This window comes from Muscardinus avellanarius (assembly GCF_963383645.1).
Source record: "Muscardinus avellanarius genome assembly, chromosome: 2".
In the NCBI taxonomy this organism is placed as follows: domain Eukaryota; kingdom Metazoa; phylum Chordata; class Mammalia; order Rodentia; family Gliridae; genus Muscardinus; species Muscardinus avellanarius.
Genome location: NC_137787.1, coordinates 35,142,115 through 35,166,377, shown reverse-complemented (window position 1 = coordinate 35,166,377; position 24,263 = coordinate 35,142,115). Strand labels below are relative to the sequence as shown.

At 45.6% G+C, this 24,263-nt stretch overlaps 1 protein-coding gene across 1 annotated transcript; it reads left to right on the top strand.

Annotated features, from left to right (window-relative positions):
* Positions 1-2,640: 2,640 nt before the first annotated feature.
* On the top strand, positions 2,641-24,077 carry LOC308258669 (schwannomin-interacting protein 1-like; the record flags this gene model as incomplete). Its single annotated transcript, XM_080689344.1, has 2 exons — positions 2,641-3,114; positions 23,841-24,077. The coding sequence occupies 2 exons, from the start codon at positions 2,641-2,643 to the stop codon at positions 24,075-24,077; spliced, it is 711 nt and encodes a 236-aa protein (XP_080545470.1).
* Between the last annotated feature and the right edge of the window lie 186 nt (positions 24,078-24,263).

Here is a 24,263-nt window from a genome sequence, read left to right as displayed (position 1 = left end):
TAAAATTGTAGGCCTTGGAAATCTTAATAAGTAGACCGAGGAAAAGGACCATGCTGAGAATTTATTGAATGCTTTTATAAACCAAGGGTCACTTCATAATAGAAACAAACACTCATTATTGCTTATGTAAGTTTGGGTTTTTTGTTTTTTCACTGGGGTTTAACCTGAGGGGCCTTCTACTAAGCTATACTCCCAGTCCTTTTTACTTTTTTACTGTGATACACTGGGCACGATGGCACATGCTTATAATCCTAGTACTTGGGAGGCTGAGACTAGAGGATCACAAGTTTGCAGCCAGCCTCAGCTTCTTAGTGAGGCCCTCTGCAACTCAGACCCTGTTTCAAATAAAGAAGGAAAAAGTAGGAAGCTAAATGTGGTGGTGCACGCTTGTAATAGCACTGGGGAGGCTGAGACAGGAGGACTGTGGTTTGCGGATGGACAGCTTCAGTCACTTAGGGCCTTTGCAATTTGGTGAGACCCTGTTTCAGAAATAAAGAATACACCAGGTGTGGTGGTACACACTTGTAATCCCAGCATTCAGGAGGTGGAGACCTGAGGATCACAGTTTGTGACAGCCTCAGCTACTTAGTGAGGCCCTTTGCAACTCAGTGAGACTCTGTTTCAAAATATAAAAAAAGACTACAAAATAGGGTTAGGGTGTAGCCCGAGGTACAGTGCCCCTGGGATCCATCCCCAGTACCATAAAAATTAAAAAATTAGGTTTAGGGATATTGTTCAGAGGTAGAATGTCCCTGGGTTCCATCCCCAGTACCACACACACACACACACACACACACACACACACACACACACACAATATACATATACATATATACATATATACATATATATATATGGCTGGGGCTTAACTCAGAGGTAGAATGCCCTGGGTTTAATCCTTGGTACCACCAAAAAAAGAAAAAAAAGTTCTCATTAAGTTGCTGAGGCTGGCCTCAAACCTGCAGTCCTCCTGTCAGTCTCCCAAGTAGTGGGATTACAGGCATATACCACTTCTCCCAGCTATCAGATTTCTTTCTTTCTTTCTTTCTTTCTTTCTTTCTTTCTTTCTTTCTTTCTTTTTTTTTTCAGTACTGGGGATGGAACCCAGGGGCATTCTACCTCCAAACTACACCCCCAGCCCTATTTTTTATTCTTTATTTTGAAACAGGATCTCACTGAGTGGCAAGGGACCTCACTAAGTAGCTGAGGCTGTCCGTGAACCATGATCCTCCTGTCTCAGCCTCCTGCGTGTGGGAATTACAGTGTGTGCCACCAGGCCTGGCAGATTGTCTTAATGCATGATACAACTTTATACTTATTTCAGCAATATATTGATAGTTTTAATAGGAAGCTTTTTCTACTTTTAATTTTTAAACCATTATTTTCATCTTCTAAGTTTGATTTCTAAAATGAATATTTTTAAAGAGAGAAATTACTTTGAACAGTTGGGGAATCATGTTTTCTGAATATTCATAAGAGAAACATATCCTAACTCCTTTTTATACTTCTAATAAATCACCTTCATAAATAAATAAATAAAAAGACTTTCTTGTGTGTATGTGTGTCTGGGGATGGAATCTAGGGGCATTCAACCTCCAAGCTACACCTCCTGCCCTATTTTTTATTTTTATTTTGAAACAGGGGCTCACTAACTTGTGGAGGGCCTCATAAGTAGCTGTGGCTGGCCGCAAACTGCGATCCTCTGGTCTCAGCCTCCCAAATGCTGGGATTACAAGCGTGCGCCACCACGCCCGGCTAAAAGAATATTTCTGACTCAGCTGATTGTCCTTCACCAAGAGTCAATAAGGTTTGGGGTCATGGAAAGTTCAAGGTCTGAGAGAAGCTCAGGTGGGATTGATTGACCATTACACACACAGTTGGTGATGGCACAGGGATTGATTGACCTGGAGCTGTGTAAATAGGATGAGAGCCGGGCATGGTAGCGCATGCTTGTAATCCCTGCGCTTGGGAGGCTGAGACAGGAGGATCGCACGGGTTCAAAGCCAGCCTCAGCTACTGAGTGAGGCTCTCAGCAACTTAGTGAGACCCTGTTTCCAAATAAAATAGAAAAAAGTCTGGGAGTATAGCCTGGAGATAGAAAGCCTCTGGGTTCCACCCCCAGTACCACAAAATAAATAAATAAATAAATAAATAAATAAATAAATAAATAAATAGGACGAGAGAGATAAGCCTGGGACCGGCCAGTAGAGATATCGACCCGGGAGTGGACTGGCGGTCCTTCCATGCTTGAATTAAAATTCTTTGAATTAAATTCTTAGAATTGAATTCTTTCATCCTCACTCCTCTCTTCAGAACCCATACTTTTGCCAGCTGGCTCCAGCACCCCAGTCCTATTTTATTTCTTATTTTGAAACAAGTTCTCACTGAACTGCTGAGGGCCTCACTAAATTGCTGAGGCTGGCTGGCCTAAAACCTGCAGTCCTCCTGTCTCAGCGTCCCAAGTACTAAGTTTACATGTCTAGCTTGGCCATCAGATTACTGGACATCTTAGCTGCACTTTATTACTCTCTAATTTTCATCTATGAAAGAAACAATATGTGCAGGTTACTCAGTGGCAGCATCCATCTTGGTCGGCGGAGCCTGGCCACAGCCCTGCCGCCCGCCCTAGGATGCGCCGAGATGTTCCACCAGGAGAGCTGCTCCTATCAGGCACAGAAGAATGAGAGAGAGTCCATCAGACAGAAGTTGGCACTGGGAAGCTTCTTTTTTGATGGCCCAGGAATTTACACCAGCTCTAGCAGGAGCGGGAAGCCCAGCCTCTCCTCTGGACTCCAGAGTGGGATGAACTTGCAGATCTGCTTTGTCAACGACAGCGGCAGTGATAAGGACAGGGATGCTGATGACAGCAAGACTGAGACCAGCCTGGACACACCCTTGTCCCCCATGAGCAAACAGAGTTCTTCCTATTCTGATAGAGACACTACTGAAGAGAAGTCCGAATCCTTGCATGACATGGACTTCTTCACCATGCAAAAGAAGTTGCGAGCTGAAGCCAAGATGGCCCTGGCCATGGCCAAGCCAATGGCGAAGTTGCAAGTGGAAGTGGAAAAGCAGAATAGGAAGAAGTCTCCTGTTGCCGACCTCCTGCCTCACGTGCGCCACCACGCCCGGCTGAATCATGATGTTTTTAGATTAAGATTTTTAAATTAGCCAGCCGTGGTGGTGCACACTTGTAATCCCAGTACTTGGGAAGCTGACTCAGGAGGATCGCAGGTTCGTGGCCAGCCTCAGCTACTTCATGAGGCCCTCCATAACTCAGTGAGACGCTGTTTCAAATAAAGAATGGCCTGATGTGGTGGCACACACTTGTAATCCCAGCATTTGGGAGGCTGAGACCAGAGGATCGTGGCTCGCAGCCAGCCTCCGCTACTTAGTGAGGCTCTTCACAACTCAGTGATACTCTTTCAAAAAATAAAAAGACTGCCGAGCATGGTGGCACATACTTGTAATCCCCACGCTTGGGAGGCAGAGACAGGAGGATCACACAGGGTCAAAGCCAGCCTCGCTGGCTTAGGAGACCCTGTTTCCAAGTGAAAATATAAAAATGGGTCTGGGAGAGTAGCCCGGAGGTAGAAGGGTTTCCAAGAACCCCATATATACCACCTAATAATAATAAGACTAAAAAAATAGGGCTGGGAGTATAGATTGGAGGTAACAATGTCCCTAGGTACCATCCCCAGTACTGGGGGGGAAAAAGAGAGAGAGAGAGTGAATTAGACCCCAACACCGAGTTCCATGGTAAGCCCCATTTCTTTTATCAGAACACACACCCAGTTGGTCTGCTGATTCTTCCCACCCCTAACCTGACTTTCCATTCTTGACCATTTGTCAAACAGCTCATGCAAGACCTCACTTCTCTATTCCCATGTGAGGTACAGCAAAGACCTCACTGGATGACGGGTGTGGCAGGCTGGGGTGTAGCTCAGTGACACAGCCTGTGCTTAGCACGCACAAGGCCCTGACACACCCCCAAACACGTACACACAGCCCCAAAGAAAACTACAGAAAGCAGGCATGCCATTGTTATTATGTCTCCACTGGGAGTCACCCCAGGAGGGACAATAAATCTTATGTTTCAAAGATTTACCACCTTGAAGCTTCTAACGCCCAGAGGTCTCCAGGTCTGAGTTGGGAAGAAACTTGTACATGGCTACAGAGCAGAGAACAAAGGAAGCTTCTGTTGTGGGCTGTAGTGAGGGAAGAGGCTACAAGGAGCTATCAGGAGGGAAGCAACTTTTTTTTTTTGCATGACTGGGGATGGAACCCAGGGGCGTTCTACCTCTGCTACACCCCCTGCCCTATTTTTTATTCTTTATTTTGAAACAGGGTCTCACTAAATTGTGGAGGGAGGCCTCACTAAGTAGCTGAGGCTGTCTGCAAACAGCAATCCTCTGGTCTCAGCCTTCTAAATGCTGGGATTACAAAAATGAGCCACCATGCTCAGCTGCTGCTGCTGCTGCTGCTGCTGCTGCTGCTGCTGCTCCTCCTCCTCCTCCTCCTCCTCCTCCTCCTCCTGCTGCTGCTGCTGCTGCTGTACTGGGGAATGAACTCAGGGGCATTTGACCTCCAAGCTACACCCCCTGCCCTATTTTTTATTCTTTATTTTGAAACAGGGTCCCACTAAGTTGGGGAGGGCCTCACTAAGTAGCTGAGGCTGTCCTCAAACCGTATTCATGATTTGTTGTTTAAGTTGCAAGGTTATTAGCTAACAGACAGTTGAGATTAAAAGAATCTTTTAGAGATTGTATCTGTCAGCATTCTTGCAGCTATAGTCTAAAATCTAAACCATGTAGATTAGAGAAAAGAAGACTTATTTTCCTACAGTTTTGGGTTCAGTCCATGTGAGGCCAGGGATCTCAGGGCATCACCATGACATCAGGTGACAGAGGCGGAGAAAGGAGCGCACATGGGCTGTGCTCACAACATGGAGGCCTGAAGAAGAGAGAGCGGGGAGGAGGAACCATGTATACAGTCTGCAAGGCCTCCCCCAGGAGCCCTCCTCCAGCACACCTGCAGTCTGCAGGGTCCCACCCAGGTACCATTACGATGGATTCACCCACTTCTGGGATTACAACTTCAGGACTCAGTTATATCAACCCTGAATATTAATAAATGAGCTCTTTAGGGGGCCTTTCATATCTAGTTGTAACTGATTATATGACATGGCTTGCTAGCGGTTCAAAAATGGAGAAGGAGATGCCTCGGTAGGGCTTCTGGAAGCAGAAGAGCAATGTTATTGGCCTTTTATTTTGGATTTTCTTATATAGGTCCTTCAGAAAATAAGTGCTGAAGTCTATGCTTCTGTTATATGCATAGGATTTTGTTAAGCTTTCAAGTATAAATTCAGAAAAATTTTGAAAGTGACTTTTAAAAATATTTTTTGATACAGAACCTTTGAGGGAGATGCAAATGTGTTTTGAATGCTAAATTTACTTAGATTTAAAAATATATGTCTTCCAGCAAGTTGCCATGACAACCTTTCTTAATGCGTGTATAAATTTTATGTCTGTCTCTTTGAAGTTTTCATCTTTTTTCAGGACAGAGTCTAATCATAATAATTGGGCATTCTGGTATATTTCTATCTAAATAGTGCCCTGTGGATATTTTATAATTTTAGAAAATACAAATCAAGCCGGGCGTGGTGTCGCACGCTTGTAGTCCCCGCGCTTGGGAGACTGAGACAGGAGGATCACACGGGTTTGAAGCCAGCCTCAGCTACTTCGTGAGGCTCTCAGCAACTTAGTGAGACCCTGTTTCCAAATAAAATATAAAAAAGGTCTGGGAGTATAGCCTGGAGGTAAAAAGCCTCTGGGTTCCACCCCCAGTACCACCAAAAAAAAAAAAAAAAAGAAAGAAAGAAAGAAAGAAAGGAAGAAAGAAAGAAAGAAAGAAAGAGAGAAAGAAAGAAGGAAAGAAAGAAAAGAAAAGAAAATACAAATCAAGCAATAGGGCAGTTCTGCAGTAGGGCAGTTCCACAAAGGTAAATGTCATTATGTCCTCTATAATCATGATTGATCTGGCTTCAAACCCAAGGTGAAATTTAGAATTGAGAGAGATCCATGAATCTCTTCTGCATTCCTTTGTAGTCCTATCAAAAAGATTTTCAGGACAATACTAGGAAGTTTGGTAAATGTTGGGCCAAATCGCTTGGTTAACCTAAAACTGAGCCAGCCTCCCTGGGTTCCTCTAAGTCTCATTCTTAGTGGCTATCAGAGGAGGGCTAAGCCGTGGAGCGCCTCGACAACGGCGGGCCTATGCGCAGAGCCGACCCGGGGCTGCTTGGCCTGAGACCCAGCAGTGCTAGAGAGGCTGCCATCCTGCCTCTTCGTTTCTTTTTCCTCATTTCAGATACTCTTGTCTCTCTTTGTATGCAAGGAAGTGGGAGACTAGCAGGATTTTGGAGAGCAAAGGTTTAGGAGAGAGCCAGGATTGGTGGCGCACGCTTGCAATCCCAGCATTGGGGAGGCTGAGACGTGAAGATCTCAGGTTCCGGGCCAGCCTCAGCTACTTAGTGAGGCTCTCCACAACTTAGTGAGACCTGACTCAAAATAAAGAATAAACTGGGCGTGGTATCGCACACTTGCAATCCCAGCATTTTGGAGGCTGAGACAGGAGGATATGGGTTTGCAGCCAGCCTCAGTTATTAAGTGAGGCCCTCTGTAACTCAGTGAGACCCTGTTTCAAAATAAAGAATAAAAAATAGGGCTGAGGGTGTAGCTCAGAGGTAGAATGCCCCTCGTTTCCATCCTCAATACCGCAGGGGGGAAAAAAACAGGGCTCGGAGCTGGGCGTGGTGGCACACACTTGTAATCCCAGCATTTGGGAGGCTGAGACAGTAATATTGTGGTTCACAGATAGCCTTAGCCATTTAGTGAGGCCCTTTGCAACTCAATGAGACCCTGTTTCCAAATAAAGAATAGGCCGGGCGTGGTGGTGCACACTTGTAATCCCAGCATTTGGGAGACTGAGACTTGAGTATCGGTTTGGGGACAGCCTCAGCTACTTAGAGAGATCCTTCACAACTCATTGAGATCCTGTTTCAAAAAAAGAAAAGGACTAAAAAATTAGGGCTGGGGGTGTAGCTTGGAGGTACACTGCCCTTGGGTTCAACTCCTAGTACCGGAAAACAAACAAATAAATAAATAAGTCTGGGAGTGAAAATGTCTCTGGGCTCAATCCACAGTACCTCTAAATAAATAAATAAATAGGATTGGGGGTGTAGCTCAGAGGTGGAACCCCCCCTGGCTTCAATCATCAGTAACTCCCTCTACCTAAAAGGAACCCCTGAAAACAGTTATCAAAATTGAGATCAAAAGTATGATTTTCAATTTACTTTAGTTGTATTAGTCTTTTTTTTTTTTTTTTTTTTTTTTTTGGTGGTACTGGGGGTGGAACCCAGAGGCTGGGCTATACTCCCAGACCTTTTTTTTATATATTTTTTGGAAACAGGGTCTCACTAAGTTGCTGAAAGCCTCACTAAGTAGCTGAGGCTGGCTTTGAACCTGTGTGATCCTCCTGTCTCAGCCTCCCAAGCACGGGGATTACAAGCGTGCGCCACCATGCCTGGCATTAGTTGTATTAGTCTTGATAGACCTCATGATACTGTGTTATATTTAAGAGAATCCACAGATATTTTCTAACCTGATCTCCTTGTAAAGGAGGCAAATTAAAGCTGAAGGAAGTTTTTGTTGTTGTTGTTGTTGTTGTTTTTCGGTACTGTGGATGGAACCTGGGGGCATTCTACCTCTGAGCAAATCCCCAGCCCTATTTTTTATTCTTTATTTTGATACAGGGTCTCACTGAGTTGCAAAGGGCCTCACTAAGTAGTAGCTGAGGCTGTCCGCGAACCACGATCCTCCTGTCTCAGCCTCCCAAATGCTGGGATTATAGGCATGTGCCACCAAGCCTGGCTTTTCACAAGGCAATTTTGATTCTGCTTTCAATGAGAATGCAAATTACAAAACCTTTAACTTTGTCCCTAGACAGACCTCCCACAACAGCTGGGACTAAAGTTAAACTGGCCCCACAAGAGACTCTTTTAGGACCAGCCTTTCACTGGCTGGTGGTTTGACCCTAGAGTACAAGTCAGCAATATCTCTAGACACTGTTTCCTTATTTGCAAACTAGGTAGCTTGGTTTCCAGCTCCTCCTCCTCCTCCTCCTCTTCCTCCTCCTCCTCCTCCTCCTCCTTCTTCTTCTCTCTCTCTCTTTCTTTCTTTCTTTTTTGTGGTACTGGGAATGGAACCCAGGAGCATTCTACTTCTGAGCTACACCCCAGCCCTATTTTTTATTCTTTATTTTGAAACAGGGTCTCACTGAGTTGCAGAGGGCCTCACTAAGTAGCTGAGGCTGGCCGCGAACTCATATTCTACTGTCTCAGCCTCCCAAGCTTCCCAAATGCTGAAATTACAGGTGTGCGCCACCACGCCCTGCTTGCTTGCTTTCTTCCTTTCTTTCTCTCTTTTTCCTTTCGTTCTTGTGTGTGGTACTGGGGGTTGAATCCAGGGACATTCTAGCCCTGAGGTACATCCCCCAGCCCTACTCACTTTTTATTTTGAAGCAGTCTCAGTGAGCCGTGGAGGGCCTCACTGGGAAGCTGAGGCTGGCCATGGTCCTGCTATTCTTCTGTTTCAGCTTCCCCAGTACTGAGATTGCAAGCGTGCACCACCACTCCTGGCGGAATACCAGCCTCCCTAACATCCTGTCCAGATGGAAACGTTTCTTCTTAGTTACCAGGTCCTTGTCAGCCCCAGCTTTGCTTTTATTCTAACTTAAATTTACTTATTTATTCATTCACTCATTCACTCATTTGTTTTCAGTATTAGGAATTGAACCCAGGGGTATCCTATCTCAGAGCCACACACCCAGCTCTATTTTTTATTTATTTTGAAACAAGGTCTTACTGAGTTGCAAAGGCCTTCACTAATTAGCTGAGGCTGTCCTTGAACCACGATCCTCCTGTCTCAGCCTTCGGAATGCTGGGACTACAAGTGTGTGCCACCACACCAGGATCCCAGACATATTTTTTTATTTCTTATTTTGAAATACGGTCTCATTAAGTTGCAGAGGGCCTTACTAAGTAACAGGCTGGCTGCGAAACTGCGATCCTCCTGTCTCACTCTCCCAATTACTGGTAATACAGGCCTGTGCCCCAGTGCCTGGCTTCTTTGCAGTCTTTTTGATCAGTGAGGCTTCATGGTACATTCTTGTAATCCTAGTACTTGGGTAGCTGAGAAAGGAGGATCACAGTTTGAGAACAGCCTCATAAGGTCATGAGACTTTCATCAACCTACAGAGACCTTGTTTCAAAATAAGGATAAAATAGGGAATAAAATGGGGCTGGGGTGTCCCACCAGGCCCAGCTTATTCTTCATTTTAGAACAGAATCTCAATGAGTTGCAAAGGGCCTCACTAAATAGTAGCTGAAGCTGTCCCTGAACTGCGATCCTCCTGTCTCAGCCTCCCAAATGCTGGGATTACATGCCTGCACCACCACACCTACTCTGCTATCAGTGCGGTGTAACTGCTCCTCTATGTGGAAGGAGGAGGGGCACTGAGAAGAAAGAGGCCAGGTCAAAGGGAGGCGGGGGGGGGGGGGGGCAGGGGAGTTGGTCACTGAGAACCCACAGAAGCAGAGAGGCAGCCTCCAAGTTCCTGAAACAAGTCTCACAGCCTCACTGGACTTCACTTATCAAACACAATAGAGGTGAAATTGTTGAGAATTTCAAGACAGTGGCCACAAAGCATCAAGTGCCAAACACAAGGCCCTTCTGTGTAACTTCTCTGTTGCTGCTCACGAAGCCACCCCAAACTGCATTCGACCACACACAATATGGTGCTGTGACAATATGCTGTGTTTTCTGAGGCCCTTGCAAAATCTCATTTGTGACTGAGTTTTTGTGTGTGCATGATGCTACGATCTAATATGATTGTGTGTGTGTGTGTGTGTGTGTGTGTGTGTGTGTGTGTGTGTGTGTGTGGTACTAGTGATTGAACCCAGGGGCATTCGATATCTGAGGTATATCCCCAGCCCTATTTTATTTTTAATTTGGAAATAGGATCTCCCTAGGATGATGAGAAGAGTCTCACGACTCGCTGAGGCTGTCCTTGAACAGAAACTCCTGTACTGGGATGACAAGCAAGCATGCACCACCACACCCAGCTCTAATATGATTTAAGTGATTTAAGCGTCTCAAGGAAGCCTTTAACTTTTTTCTTTTAAAAAAGAGGCAATGAATAGATGCCAAACTTTTTAAAAGGAAAAATAATTTTATAAGCCGGGCATGGTGACACACGCTTGTAATCCCAGCATTCGGTAGGCTGAGACAGGAGGATCGTGGTTCATGGCCAGCCTCAGCTACTTGTTGAGGCCTTTTACAACTCAGTGAGACCCTGTTTCAAAATAAAGAATAAAAAATAGGCCTGGGAATGTCACTTGGAGATAGAATACTTCTGGGTTCCATCCCCAGTACTGCAAAAAAAAAAAAAATTATAAAACACATGTATACACGCACACGTGTGCCCCCCCCCCACATGTATTTTTGCGGTACTGGGAATGAAACCCAGTACCACAAAAACAAAACAATAAAACATTTTGAGTTGGGTGTTGTGGCACACATCTGTAACCCCAGGATTTGGGAGATTATGACATGAGGATCTATGGCTTGAAGCCAGCCTCAGGAACTTAGTGAGGCCCTTAACAACTCAATAAGACCCTGTTTCAAAATAATAAAACAGGACTAGGTGTGTAGCTCAGAGTAGAAAAAAAAAAACAACACCCATATTGGGGGGTTAATGGGGGTGGAACCCAGGGGCATTCTACCTCTGAGCTACACTCCCAGCCCTATTTTTTATTCTTTATTTTGAAACAGAGTCTCACTGAGTTGCAAAGGGCCTCACTAAGTAGCCGAGGCTGTCCTTGAACTGCAATCCTCCTGTCTGAGCTAACTAATACCCAGTTATTACTTTCCTTTAGTGTAATAGTTATTGACAAAAGATTTTTGTGCTAGAAAGTAAGATGGGATTTTTCCTTGAAATATAATGAAAATCCATGAAATACTTCAGTGATCTGAGTCATTCACTTATTCATATGGGCAGACCTTTAGATAATAGAAGTACTTAACAGAAATCTGTGAGAAATACCTTGTTAATTCCTGTGGAGGAGGAAGGAAGAAATCCTACTGATATATTTTAAGTGTAGTTAAATTCAGTGTTCCCTACCATTTTAAAATATCAAGATTTGTCTATGCTCCTTTCTTTTTGACTACATAAAATTACTTTGACAAAATCATAAATCACTTTGTTTTGCCGTTAAGCTCCTCACTGCATTTCATGACCACAGCAATCAGTGCCTGCCTTGTTTTGAATGTGTCCCCCAAGGGTTCAAGTGTTGAGAATCTAATCCCTCCACTCATGTTAATGGTATTTAGAGTTTGGAATTTAAGGAAGTAGTTAGGATTAAATGAGGCCATGAGGGGTGGTCTCTGCTGTGTTTTTAACCAATGGGGTCATGTGTTAAAAAGCTGGATTCCAGGCATGGTGGCACATGATTGTCATTTCAGCATTTGGGAGGCTAAGACAGGAGGATCTCAGTTCAAGGACAGCCTCAGCTACTGAGTGAGGCCCTTTGCAACTCAGTGAGACCCTGTTTCAAAGTGAAGAATAAAAAATAGGGCTGGGCATGTAGCTCAGAGGTAGAATGCCCCCAGATTCCATTCCCAGTACTGCCAAAAGAAAAAAAAAAAAAGCTGGTTTCAGGTGTGCATGGTGACATACCCACTGCCTGTAATCCCAGCATTCAGGAGCCAGGGACTGGAGGATTGGGGTTCATGGACAGCCTCAGCTACGTAGTGAGACCCTGTTTCAGAATAAAGAATAAAAAATAGGGCTGGGGCTTAGCTCAGATGTAATGCACCTGGGTTCCACCCCCAGTATGCAAAAAAAAAGAAGGGCTGGAGTTATAACTCCCATGCCACAAAACAAACAAAACCCCAAAAAGTTACTCTTTATGTGAAATGATAAATGTGTTCTTGGCATATAGTAGACACTGAATATATGTTAGTACCTTCATTCCTCCCATTCTTTCTTTCTTTCTTTCTTTCTTTCTTTCTTTTTTTTTTTTTTTGTGGTGGTACTGGGTTCCTGGAAGCCCTTCTACCTCAAGGCTGCACTCCCAGACCTATTTTATATTTTATTTGGAAACAGGGTCTCTTACGCCAGCGCGGCTGGCTTCGAACCTGCGCGATCCTCCTGTCTCCGCCTCCCAGGCGCGGGGATTACAAGCGTGCGCCACCACGCCCGGCCCATTCTTTCTTCATAGCAATAACTTCGGTATTTGAGGGGGAAAACATAATATACTATTTAAATATTATTTTTGTGCGCCGGGCATAGTTGCATATGCTTGTTATCCTACTATTTGGGAGGCTGAGACAGGAGGATTTTAGGTTCAAGGCCAGCCTTAGCAACTCAGTGAGTCCCTCAGGAAACAATGCCCTGTTTTTTCTTTTTTCTTTTTTTTTTTGTACTGAGATTTGAATCCATGGGCATTCCACCTCCCGATCCTCCTGTCTGAACATCCCAAATACTAGTATTACAGGCATGTACCATCATGCCCAGGTGAGTATCCATTTCATAATAAAAAAATTAAGCCGGGCATGGTGGTGCATGCTTGTAATCCCCCCCACTTGGGGGGCTGGGACAGGAGAATCTCACAGGTTCGAAGCCAGCCTCAGCTATGTAGGGAGGTGCTCAGCAACTTAGTGAGACCCTGTTTCCAAATAAAGTATAAAATAGGTCTGGGAGTGTAGCCCGGAGGTAGAAGGCCTTGCGGTTCCATCCCTAGTACCACAAAAACCAAAAAACAAACAAACAAAAAAATAAAAGGGCTGGGCGGGGTGGCGCATGCTTGTAATCCCAGCATTTGGGAGGTTGAAACAGGAGGATAGTGGTTCCCAGACAGCCTCAACTACTTAGTGAGGACCTCCCCAACTTAGTGAGATCCTATTTCAAAATAAAGAATAAAGAAGAGGCTGGAAGCTAGGCGTGGTGGTGCACTCTTGTAATCCCAGCATTCTGGAGGCTGAGACAGGAGGATTGCAGGTTCACGGCCAGCCTCAGCTACTTAGTGAGGCCCTTTACTACACAGTGAGACCCTGTTTCAAAATAAGGAATAAAAAATAGAGCTGGGGGTGTAGCTTGGAGGTAGAATGCCCCTGGGTTCCATCCCCAGTACTACAAAAAAGATTTTATTTATTAATTAAGTAAATTATTAACAGTGGCATAAAAACAGTAGTCTGAGTGTTTTTATGCCAGTGTTATTGATAAAAATGAACAAAACATACAGAGAATAAATGTAAATAGTAGTTTTTATGGGTATATGGAATATTCTGTAACTTACATATAAATTGCTACCCACCAACTACCTAGGTTTCCAGGTCAGCAACTTACCACCAGCATTGACTCCTCACTCTCATTAACCTCTATTCAATCATCAATCCCACATAATTAATCTCCTATGTATAATTACATATATTAATATAATAAAATCCCCAACATATATACATCCTCAGATCGATTTTTTAATTTCTTATTTGGAAACAGAGTCTCACTAGGTTACTGAGAGCCTCACTAAATTGCTAAGGCTGTCACTGAACGTGCCATCCTCCAATCTCAGCCTCCCAAGTACTAGGATTACAAACTTGAGCCACCATACCTTGGCTCATCTTCTAAATCTGTGTGTGTGTGTGTGTGTGTGTGTGTGTGTGTGTGTGTGTGTGTGTGTTGCTGGGGATTGAACCCAGGTGCATTCTACCTCGAAGGTACACCCCCTGCCCTATTTTTTTATTCTTTTTTTTTTTTTTCCCTGTGGTACTGGAGATGGAAAACGGGCTTTCTACCTCCGAGCAACATCCCCAACCCTATTATTTATTCTTTATTTTGAAACAGTGTCTCACTGAATGGCAAAGGGCCTCACTAAGTAGCTAAGGCTGTCTGGGAACCATGATCCTCCTGTCTCAGCCTCCCAAATGCTGGGATTACAAGCATTGCCACCACACCTTTCCTTTTATTTATTTATTTATTTATTTATTTATTTATACTGGAATTGAACCCAGGGGCATTCTACCTCTAAGCCACACCTTTTGGTGTGTGGGGGGGGGTGGAACCCAGAGGCTTTCTACCTCCAGGCTATACTCCTAGCCCATTTTTAAAAATATATATTTTATTTGGAAACAGGGTCTCACTAAGTAGCTGAGGCTGGCTTCGAACCTGTGTGATCCTCCTGTCGCAGCCTCCCAAGCGCGGGGATTACAGGCGTGCGCCAGCACGCCCGGCGTAAGCCACACCTTTTGAAACAGGGCCTCCTTATGTTGCTGAAAGCTTCTCTACATTGCTGAGCCTGTCCTCAAACCTGTGATCCTCCTGTCGCAGCCTCCCAAGTAGCAGGATTACAGGCGTGCTCCACCACATCTGGCTTTCCATCCACTTCTTTTTATTTCCACTGACTCTTAGGTAGGTTGATTGAGTCGTCTTCAACCTCGTCTCTGCCTTCAGCATTGCTTCCCTGGTTCTTCTCCATAATGAATCCATCCTAAACTTAATTGATGGATGAGTTCAATGAACATTTAAAATATTTATTTATTTTTCGTGCCTCTTTTTTGCGGTACTGGGGATGGAACCCAGAGGCATTCTACCTCTGAGCTACACCCCCAGCCCTATTTTTTATTCTTTATTTTGAAACAGGGTCTCACTGAATTGCGAAAGGCCTCACTAAGTAGTTGAGGCTGGCCGTGAACCTGCAATCCTCCTGTCTCAGCCATTCAAATGCTGGGATTACAAGTGTGGGCCATCACGCCTGGCCATTTAAAATATTTAATAATGAGGGAAGTCCCACGGCATTATACCTCAGCCCTTTTTTATGTATTTATTTATTTAGTGGCATTGGGGATTTGTGACGGGCCCCGCCCATCAGCCAGTAAGTCCGAGAGCTAAGATGGCGCTGAGCGGAAATCTTCCCCAGAGCACTTAGGTGGTAAACAGCTTTCAGGAAGTGACGACAAGAGCATGAGATACACGGGAACACCGCATGCCATAGGGCAACAGCCAATGGACTGGCTGTTGCCATGAGTTGTGCACGTGAACAGTCTGCTGATTGGCTGTTGGGCTCTATATAAGGGGAAGATCTCTGGGGGGAGAGAGAGAGAAGAGAAGATTTACGGGAAGAAGATTTGCGGGAACTGTACAAGAACCTGGGGTAATAAAACTGCTTGAGGAAGATCGTGTAAGAGTCGTCACTGCGCGCGACAAGTGGTTGGCCCGTACGGGGACCTTCGCTTTGATCAGAACCTCGGCAGTCCAGGGCAGCCGGCTGGTAAGTACTCCTTGACTCCGAAAAGGGAGGAGGAGGCTCCGTTTACGGAGGGTTATTTTCCCCGATCAAAGGGGGCTCCATTAAGGAGGATATTTAGTAAATAAGGCTCGCGGATAAGCGAGGCTCGCGGAAAAGCGAGGAACAGCGCTGTATTTTCCCCGATCAAAGGGGGCTCCATTAAGGAGGATATTTTTTAGTGTAAGCAAGTTAGAGAATCGGGCTGGTCCTGATTCGACAAGATGGGAAATAGTCCATCTCACCCATTGCATAAAGCATTGAAAGCTTTGTTGAAAAGTAGAGGCCTAAAGCTTAGGGACAAGACAATACAAGATTTTCTCGAACAAATAGATAGGGTAGCGCCATGGTTTACAGTATCAGGGAATCTTTCTTTAGCAAGCTGGGATAAATTGGGAAGAGACGTAGAACGCGCCGAAGAACAAGGTATTGTCACAGGAGGGACTCGGCCGCTTTGTCGGCTGATTCGTGCCTGTTTGGAAGAAAGGCGCTTTAGAAAATTTGTGCAGGAGGGCCAGGCAGCTTTAGACGGTGTAAAAGAGGAACGTTCAACTTCCTCTAAAGTGGCCAGTGAGGAGGATTCAGAGTCAGAGGGGGAGGATGAATCTGAGGAGGAATTAGAGGCCATTTGTAAACAAGTGAAAGCTTTTGAACTGATTAAAGAGGAAATTTCGCCTCCTCCGTATAACCCTTCTGCGCCCAGAGCAGGAGAAGGTGTCTCTTTTAGTAGTCAGATGTGGAGAGATGCGGGAATTTTTCTAGCAAATCAAGCTTTCCCAGTTTTCCAGCTGCAGGAGGGGGGAAATCGTTATCATGAGCCTTTGGACTTTAAAATAGTTAAGCATCTCGCAGAGTCAGTTCGCACATATGGGTCGTCAGCTGCTTTCACTATAGCAATAATAGAGAGTTTACATCGCTATGCCATGACCCCAGGAGACTGGCAAAATTTGGTTAGGGCCACCTTAAATCCTGGCCAATATTTGGATTGGAAAGCTTATTATATAGAATATGCCACTGAACAAGCTGCACGTAATCGAGCAGCAGGAAATTCAGCCTGGGATATAGACATGCTGATGGGCCAAGGACGATTTGCTAATCAACAGCTTGGGTATCCACAACAGGTGTATGAACAAATCAACAGACTCGCTACCCAGGCCTGGAAGGCCCTCCCTAACAAAGGAGAGGTATCTGGTAACCTTACAAAGATTACTCAAGGATTGACTGAACCCTTTTCAGACTTCGTTGCCCGTCTAGTAGAGGCTGCGGGAAGAATTTTTGGGGATTCTGACGCGGCCATGCCGCTCATTAAACAATTGGTCTATGAGCAATGCACTAAAGAATGCAGACAGGCCATCACTCCTTACAAACATAAAGGCCTAGAGGTGTGGATGAAGGTGTGCAGGGAACTCGGAGGACCCTTAACCAATTCAGGACTTGCTGCAGCCATTATACAGGCCTCCGGACAACAAAGTAAGAATAGTACCAAAAATGGCAATTGTTTTTCCTGTGGAGCGACAGGACACTTAAAACGAGATTGTCCTAAGTGTAGGGCGTCCCAATCTTATCCTTCTCCTCCTGAGTATTGTCGTCGATGTAGAAAAGGAAGGCATCCTACTTTTGAGTGCCGTTCGGTTAAAGATATCGATGGCAACCCCTTGCCCTATACTGGAAAGCAATCATCAAATACTCAGACAAAAAACGGGAGGGCGGGCCCTCGTTCCCAGGGCCCACAAAAATATGGGAACCCTCAGGTGTATGGGGCCATGGAGACACAGCCACCTCAGTGGCCCAATTTACAGCCTCCGGAACAGTCCGGCGAGCCACTCCAGGTTCGGCAGGATTGGACCTCTGTGCCACCTCCAGGCTGGTATTAACGCCACAAATGGGGGTTCAAATTATTGAAACAGATTTTCAAGGTCCTCTGCCACCTAATTCTGTTGGCTTACTTTTTGGAAGGTCTTCCTCTACCATGAAAGGACTTGTAGTCCATCCGGGGGTTATAGATGAGGATTATACCGGTATCATCAAAGTGATGGTTTCAGCGCCCCGGGGTATCGTTGCCATTTCCCCTGGGGATAGAGTGGCACAGTTACTTTTGCTTCCCAGTCTACATGGTATGTTTCCTTCAGCAGAGGGACGACGCGGTATTGGTGGGTTCGGTTCTTCAGGAAATGAGTTAATATCTCTTGCCTTTGATATGGGAACTCGTCCCTTGATAACCTTGGACGTGGAAGGCAAGCAAATCCTAGGACTTTTAGATACTGGGGCAGATAAAAGTGTCATCGCCTGTAAAGATTGGTCATCTTCATGGCCCACTCAAAAGGCTACCGGAGAACTTAGAGGTTTGGGTTATGCTAAAACCCCTGACCTCAGTGCTAGGGCTTTACATTGGAAAGATCAGGAGGGACATAAGGGGCAGTTTGAACCCTATGTGCTGGAGCTGCCAGTTTCCCTCTGGGGAAGAGATTTATTAGTGGACATGGGATATTCCTTACAAAATACATCTTATTTCCCCCAAGCCCATAATATTCTCCTTCGCCAGGGCTACCACCCTTCCTACGGGCTGGGAAAACACCTCCAGGGACGTAAAAGCCCAATTCCTACTAAAGAAAAGAGTGGTCGCGAGGAACTGGGTTTTGTGCAGTAGCCACTGAGGAGGCAATTCCCATTACCTGGAAGACGGGAGATCCAGTATGGGTTCCTCAGTGGCCTCTCTCCCGTGAAAAGCTTGAAGTAACAAGGAAATTAGTACAAGAGCAATTACAGTTAGGCCATATCCGGCCATCCACCTCTCCTTGGAATACCCCGATTTTTGTGATAAAGAAAAAATCTGGAAAATGGAGGTTATTACACGACCTCCGAGCCATAAATAGCCAAATGCAGATTATGGGGCCAGTCCAACGAGGGCTTCCACTCCTCTCTGCTATTCCGAAGGAGTGGCCACTTATCAGCATAGATATAAAAGATTGTTTTTTCTCCATCCCTTTAAATCCTGCGGATACTCCTCGTTTTGCTTTTACTGTTCCCTCTATTAATCAAGAGGAAATTGACAGTAGATATGAATGGGTGGTCCTCCCACAAGGAATGGCCAATAGCCCTACCCTCTGTCAATTATATGTAAATAGTGCTCTTGAGCCCGTAAAAACCAAATTTCCAGAAATTCGGTGTATTCACTACATGGATGACATTTTGTTAACCACAAAAAATCCCTCCATACTTGAGGAGGCTTATTGTCACCTTGTAAAGATTTTGGAAACTCATCAATTATTCATCGCCTCAGAAAAGGTACAAAGAGGAGAAAATATACACTTTCTTGGCAACATTGTTCTCCCCCATGCAGTCCTGCCTCAAAAATTAATCATCCGCACTGATCAATTAAAAACCCTCAATGATTTCCAAAAACTGTTGGGAGACATTAATTGGGTTCGACCCTTTTTACAAATTCCTAACCATGCCTTGAAACCTTTATATAATCTGCTCGTAGGCAATCCTCAATTAGATTCTCCTCGCGTCCTTACCGATGAGGCCCGCCATGCGTTACAATTAGTAGAACAAGCACTTACGAAAGCGTCTCTCCGTCGAGTGACCCCTGGACAGCCATTATGGGCTTGTATCCTGGCCACTGAAAAACAGCCTACTAGTGTTCTTTGGCAACAAGGACCCCTTCTTTGGATTCACCCCAAAGTCTCCCCTCAAAAGGTAGTTGAATATTATCCCACCAGTGTAGCAAGCCTTGCCCTTAAAGCCATTCAGCAGTGCATCCAACACTTTGGCAGAACGCCCGATAAGCTGGTGGTACCGTACACTGCTCTGCAAGTACAAACGCTGGTAGCCACTATTGATGATTGGGCTATACTTATGTGCTCTTTCAGTGGTGAAATAGACAATCATCTTCCCAAAGATCCATTGTTACATTTTGTTCTGGAACATCCTCTCATTTTCCCATTGGTCACTAAAAACAAACCTGTAGCTAATGCAATTAACATTTTTACTGATGGATCCAAAACTGGTGTGGGGGCCTACCTAATAGAGGGAAGCGATCCTGTTATCATCCAATATTCACATACCTCTCCACAACTGGTTGAATTAAATATTGTTTTAGAAATTTTTAAGAGAGTTTCTTCTCCTTTCAATTTATTATCAGATTCACAATATGTGGTTAATCTGGTTAGATCGCTTGAATGCGCGGGTCAACTCTCTTTACATACTCCTATTCATTCTATGGCTAGCCAAATCCAGATTTATATACATTTAAGAAAGACACCATTCTTTATCCAGCACGTTAGGGCACATACTGGATTACCTGGCCCTATTACATATGGAAATGATCTAGTAGATAAACTCACCAAGATACATATGATTTTTTCTCTTACTCAAATGCAACAGGCACAGGCATTTCACCGTCAATATCATGTAAATTCTAAAACATTACAACAGCGATTTAAAATCCCTCGACATCAGGCTCGGGAAATTATAAAAACCTGTAATGCCTGTGCCCCTTTTTTACACCCCTCACATGTGGGCATTTGCCCACGAGGCTTGCTCCCTCTACATCTCTGGCAAATGGATGTAACTCACATATCTGAATTTGGAAAATTGAAATATATCCATGTTTCCATAGATACTGTCTCTGGAATTATTCATGCATCTGCTCATGCCGGGGAAAAGGCACATGACGTCGTCAATCATTGCCTTGAGGCCTGGGCAGCATGGAATATGCCTAAAGAAATAAAAACTGATAATGGCCCGGCTTATACTTCCCAAAAATTCACATCTTTTTGTTCACAGATGGGAATAACTCTAAAGCATGGCCTTCCGTACAACCCTCAGGGACAGGGTATTGTGGAACGCGCCCATCGTACTCTTAAAGAATGCTTGATAAAACAAAAAGAGGGAATTGGAACCAATATGAAACCGAAGCAGCGCCTATCCTTAGCCCTTTTTACTTTGAATTTTTTGCAATTAGATGTCAATGGCAAGACTGCTGCCGATCGTCATTTTGCCCCCTCGGGTACGAGCCAGGGTTTCGTGCGTTGGAAGGATGCCCTCACAGGGCAATGGAGGGGACCTGACCCAGTGCTCACATGGGCCAGAGGCTCTGTTTGTGTGTTTCCACAGAACGGCGCCGATCCTGTCTGGGTTCCAGAGCGGCTGACTCGTCTGGTGAAACAAAAGGATGATGAGCCATCGACTGATTCTTTTGGGGACCATGATACTGTGGAATTCCAAGGATAGGAAGTGATCCACAATGGGGGCTTTTGACTGCTTTTTCTTTTCTATTGCCTTTGAGTCATTCTGCTCAAGTTCTTCCCCGCTTAATCCTTTTACCTTTTCCCCTTAAAATTGGCACAGGAGCAAATTCTACTTTTGCAGGTTATAATTTTACTTATTAGAGCCTGACCATGGCCTTTCATTCTAACCTATTTGATCTGTGGCTTCTTTGTGGGATAAATGGCAGTTGCACGGATTTAGCTCCCCTTGTCATGATTAATGATAATGCGTTTATTGCCGCTAATCTTTCTTGCGAGCTTTCTGCATATCCTACAGATAACCGGTCATCGAAATTTGACAATTTGACAAGACGGTTGCGGTTGGAGATCATCAAAACCAATACTACTCAAGTTGACCCGGTGATGGCCCGCACCTTGATGTCCTGGATCCAACAAGCAGCTCGTCATTTAAAAGAGTGGGCTGGACTGGGTGCTCTTGGTCTTTGTCTGGTCTTACTGTGTATCTTATGTCTCTACTGTCTTAGAAAACTAATCCGTCAGCGCGCTACAGATCAAGTGCTCATAGCTCAGGCATTTGCAGCCATGGAGTTGGGACAATCCCCTCAAATATGGCTTGCGGCGATGGGAAAGTCTTAATGACAGGATGCCAGCTAGGACTGCACTCGGGACCCCGGGAGGGTGCATCCCGAGGAGGGCATGCTCAACTGCATACGGGTTGCCACTGATTCTTGTCCCGTCCCTGGCAAAAGGTGGTGGGCCTAGAAGCCCCTTCCAAACATACAGGGGTTGAGTCCTCTGTCCTCTCCTGTCTGAAAAAACAAAAAAGGGGGAACTGTGACGGGCCCCGCCCATCAGCCAGTAAGTCCGAGAGCTAAGATGGCGCTGAGCGGAAATCTTCCCCAGAGCACTTAGGTGGTAAACAGCTTTCAGGAAGTGACGACAAGAGCATGAGATACACGGGAACACCGCATGCCATAGGGCAACAGCCAATGGACTGGCTGTTGCCATGAGTTGTGCACGTGAACAGTCTGCTGATTGGCTGTTGGGCTCTATATAAGGGGAAGATCTCTGGGGGGAGAGAGAGAGAAGAGAAGATTTACGGGAAGAAGATTTGCGGGAACTGTACAAGAACCTGGGGTAATAAAACTGCTTGAGGAAGATCGTGTAAGAGTCGTCACTGCGCGCGACAGGGATTGAACTTGGGAGCATCCTACCTTTGACCTATACTCCCAGCCCTTTTTATTTTTGGTTTTAAATAGGGTCTTGCAGCTGGGCATGGTGGCACATGCTTGTAATCCCAGTCCTTGAACTGCGATCCTCCTGTCTCATTCTCCCAATGACTGGGATTACAAGTGTGCGTCACCATGCCCGGCACCCCCAGCCCTATTTTTTTTTTTTTTTTGGTGGTTCTGGGGTTCCTGGAAACCCTTCTACCTCCGGGCTACACTCCCAGACCTATTTTATATTATTTTTATTTGGAAATAGGGTCTCTTAAGCCAGCGAGGCTGACTTCCAACCTGAGCGATCCTCCTGTCTCTGCCTCCCAAGCATGGGGATTACAAGCTTGCACCACCATGCCTGGCCCCAGCCCTATTTTTAACTCTTTATTTTTTATTTTAGTTTATTTTTGTTTTACTGGAAATGAAACCCAGGGGTGTCCTACGTCTGGCATATACTCCCAGACATATTTTATATTTTATTTGGAAACAGGGTATCACTAAGTTGCTCAAAGCCTCACTAAGTAGCTAAGGCTGGCTTTGAACCTGTGTGATCCTCATGTTTCAGCCTCCCAAGTACTGGGATTACAAGAGTGTGCCACCATGCCCGGCTATCTCTTTATTTTGAAACAGGGTCTCACTAAGTTGGGGAGGGGGCTCACTAAGTAGCTTAGGCTGGCTACAAACCACGATCTTCCTGTCTCAGCTTCCCAAGTACTGGGATTACAAGTGTATGCCACCACATCCGGCTTAGTCCAACATTTTTAACATCCTTTTTGTGCTGGTATTGTAAAATTGCTTTGGTGTTAATTTCCAATATTTAAAAAGTAGTCAGAGCCGGGCGTGGTGGCGCACGCTTGTAATCCCCACGCTTGGGAGGCGGAGACAGGAGGATCTCGCAGATTCGAAGCCAGCTTCGCTGGTTTAAGGGGCCGTTTTCAAATAAAAATATAAAAAAATAGGTCTGGGGATGTAGTCCGGAGGTAGAAGGGCTTCCAGGAACCCCAGTACCACAAAAAAAAAAAAAAAAAAAAAAAAAAGTTTCTTGCCTAATAGCTTGGTAACGCTGGTAAAAAGATACCAATATAAAATCTATTTAAAGGCTGGGGTTCCAGAGGTGGTCAGAGTTCCATGTTCAGGCTCCCTAATGCCTGTGCTACCATGCTGCTTTCTCTTCTCTTTATTTCCTACTGATTTCGTAATAAAGATTTGTTAAAGCTGCACCAAGCTGCTTATTAGTTTTAATTTTCCCACACCATTATTTACAACCATAGCACTTTAATTTTGGTTCACCAATAAAAGGAAAAAAAAAATATATATCTCATACAGCCGTATAATGGTTTGGTCCAGAATGATGTGTGTGTGTGTGTGTGTGTGTGTGTGTGTGTGTGTGTGTGTCTATGTGTCTGTGGATTTTATCTCTGCAGGATCAGAATTACCTACCTTACCTTGAAAAAAAAAATTTTTTTTTAGGTACTAAGATCGAACCCAAGGGCATTCTACCTCAGAGCTATACCCCCAGCCCTATTTTTTATTCTTTATTTTGAAACAGGGTCTCACTGAGTTGCAAAGGGCCTAAGTAGCTGAAGCTGTCCGGGAACCCGGCTCCTCCTGTCTCAGCCTCCCAGATGGGGTTACAAGTGTGTGCCACCACGCCGGGCACCTTGAATTTTTAAAGTACTTAACGTTTCCATTTTATTTTATTCGTATAGGAAATCAGGACCAGCAAAACCTGGTCTCTGAAATGTATGATTCCATGATCATGAAATCCTGACTTGGCGGGGTCAGCCCATGCCGGGAGGTGGGACTGAGCCTGTGGGCGGCGCGCCTGCAATCCTGGTGCTTGGGAGACTAGACTGAAACAGGAGGAAGGTAGGCTGGTCAGCCTCAGCAACTTAGGCCCTCGCAACTTGGGGAGACCCTGCTTCAAACAAACAAACAAAGGCTGGGAGTGTAGCAGAGCTAGAACGTTCCTGGCTCGGTCCCCAGTGCCCCCTCCACCACTCCAAAGGTAGAAATATAGGACATTTGTCAAGTGAAAAACAGGTGGCCGCGCCGTCCTCCGCTGCGGTCAGGCGCCGGGCGAGGCGCGCGGCCCCCCAGGTCGGAGGCCGGAGCCCAGCCGCAGCCAAGAGCCCGGCGCGTCCGGGCCTCCTAACAAAGGCGCCGGCGGCCGCGCCACCTGCAGGGCCGCAGGGTCAGCGCCGCCCCGCCCGCCGTCGCTAGGAGACGCCGGAAGTGGGGGCGGGGCGGCGCGGGCGGGCGGGATCTTTTTCGGGCGCGCGGGGGCGGCGGGGCTGCGCGTGCGCGTGCGCGTGCGCGTGCGCGCGGCCGTCTCCGCGGTGACCGTCCCCGCCGCCCCGCCCGCGTCGCGCCGGGCGCTCCTCGCCGCTCGGCTCCTCCGGCGCTCGG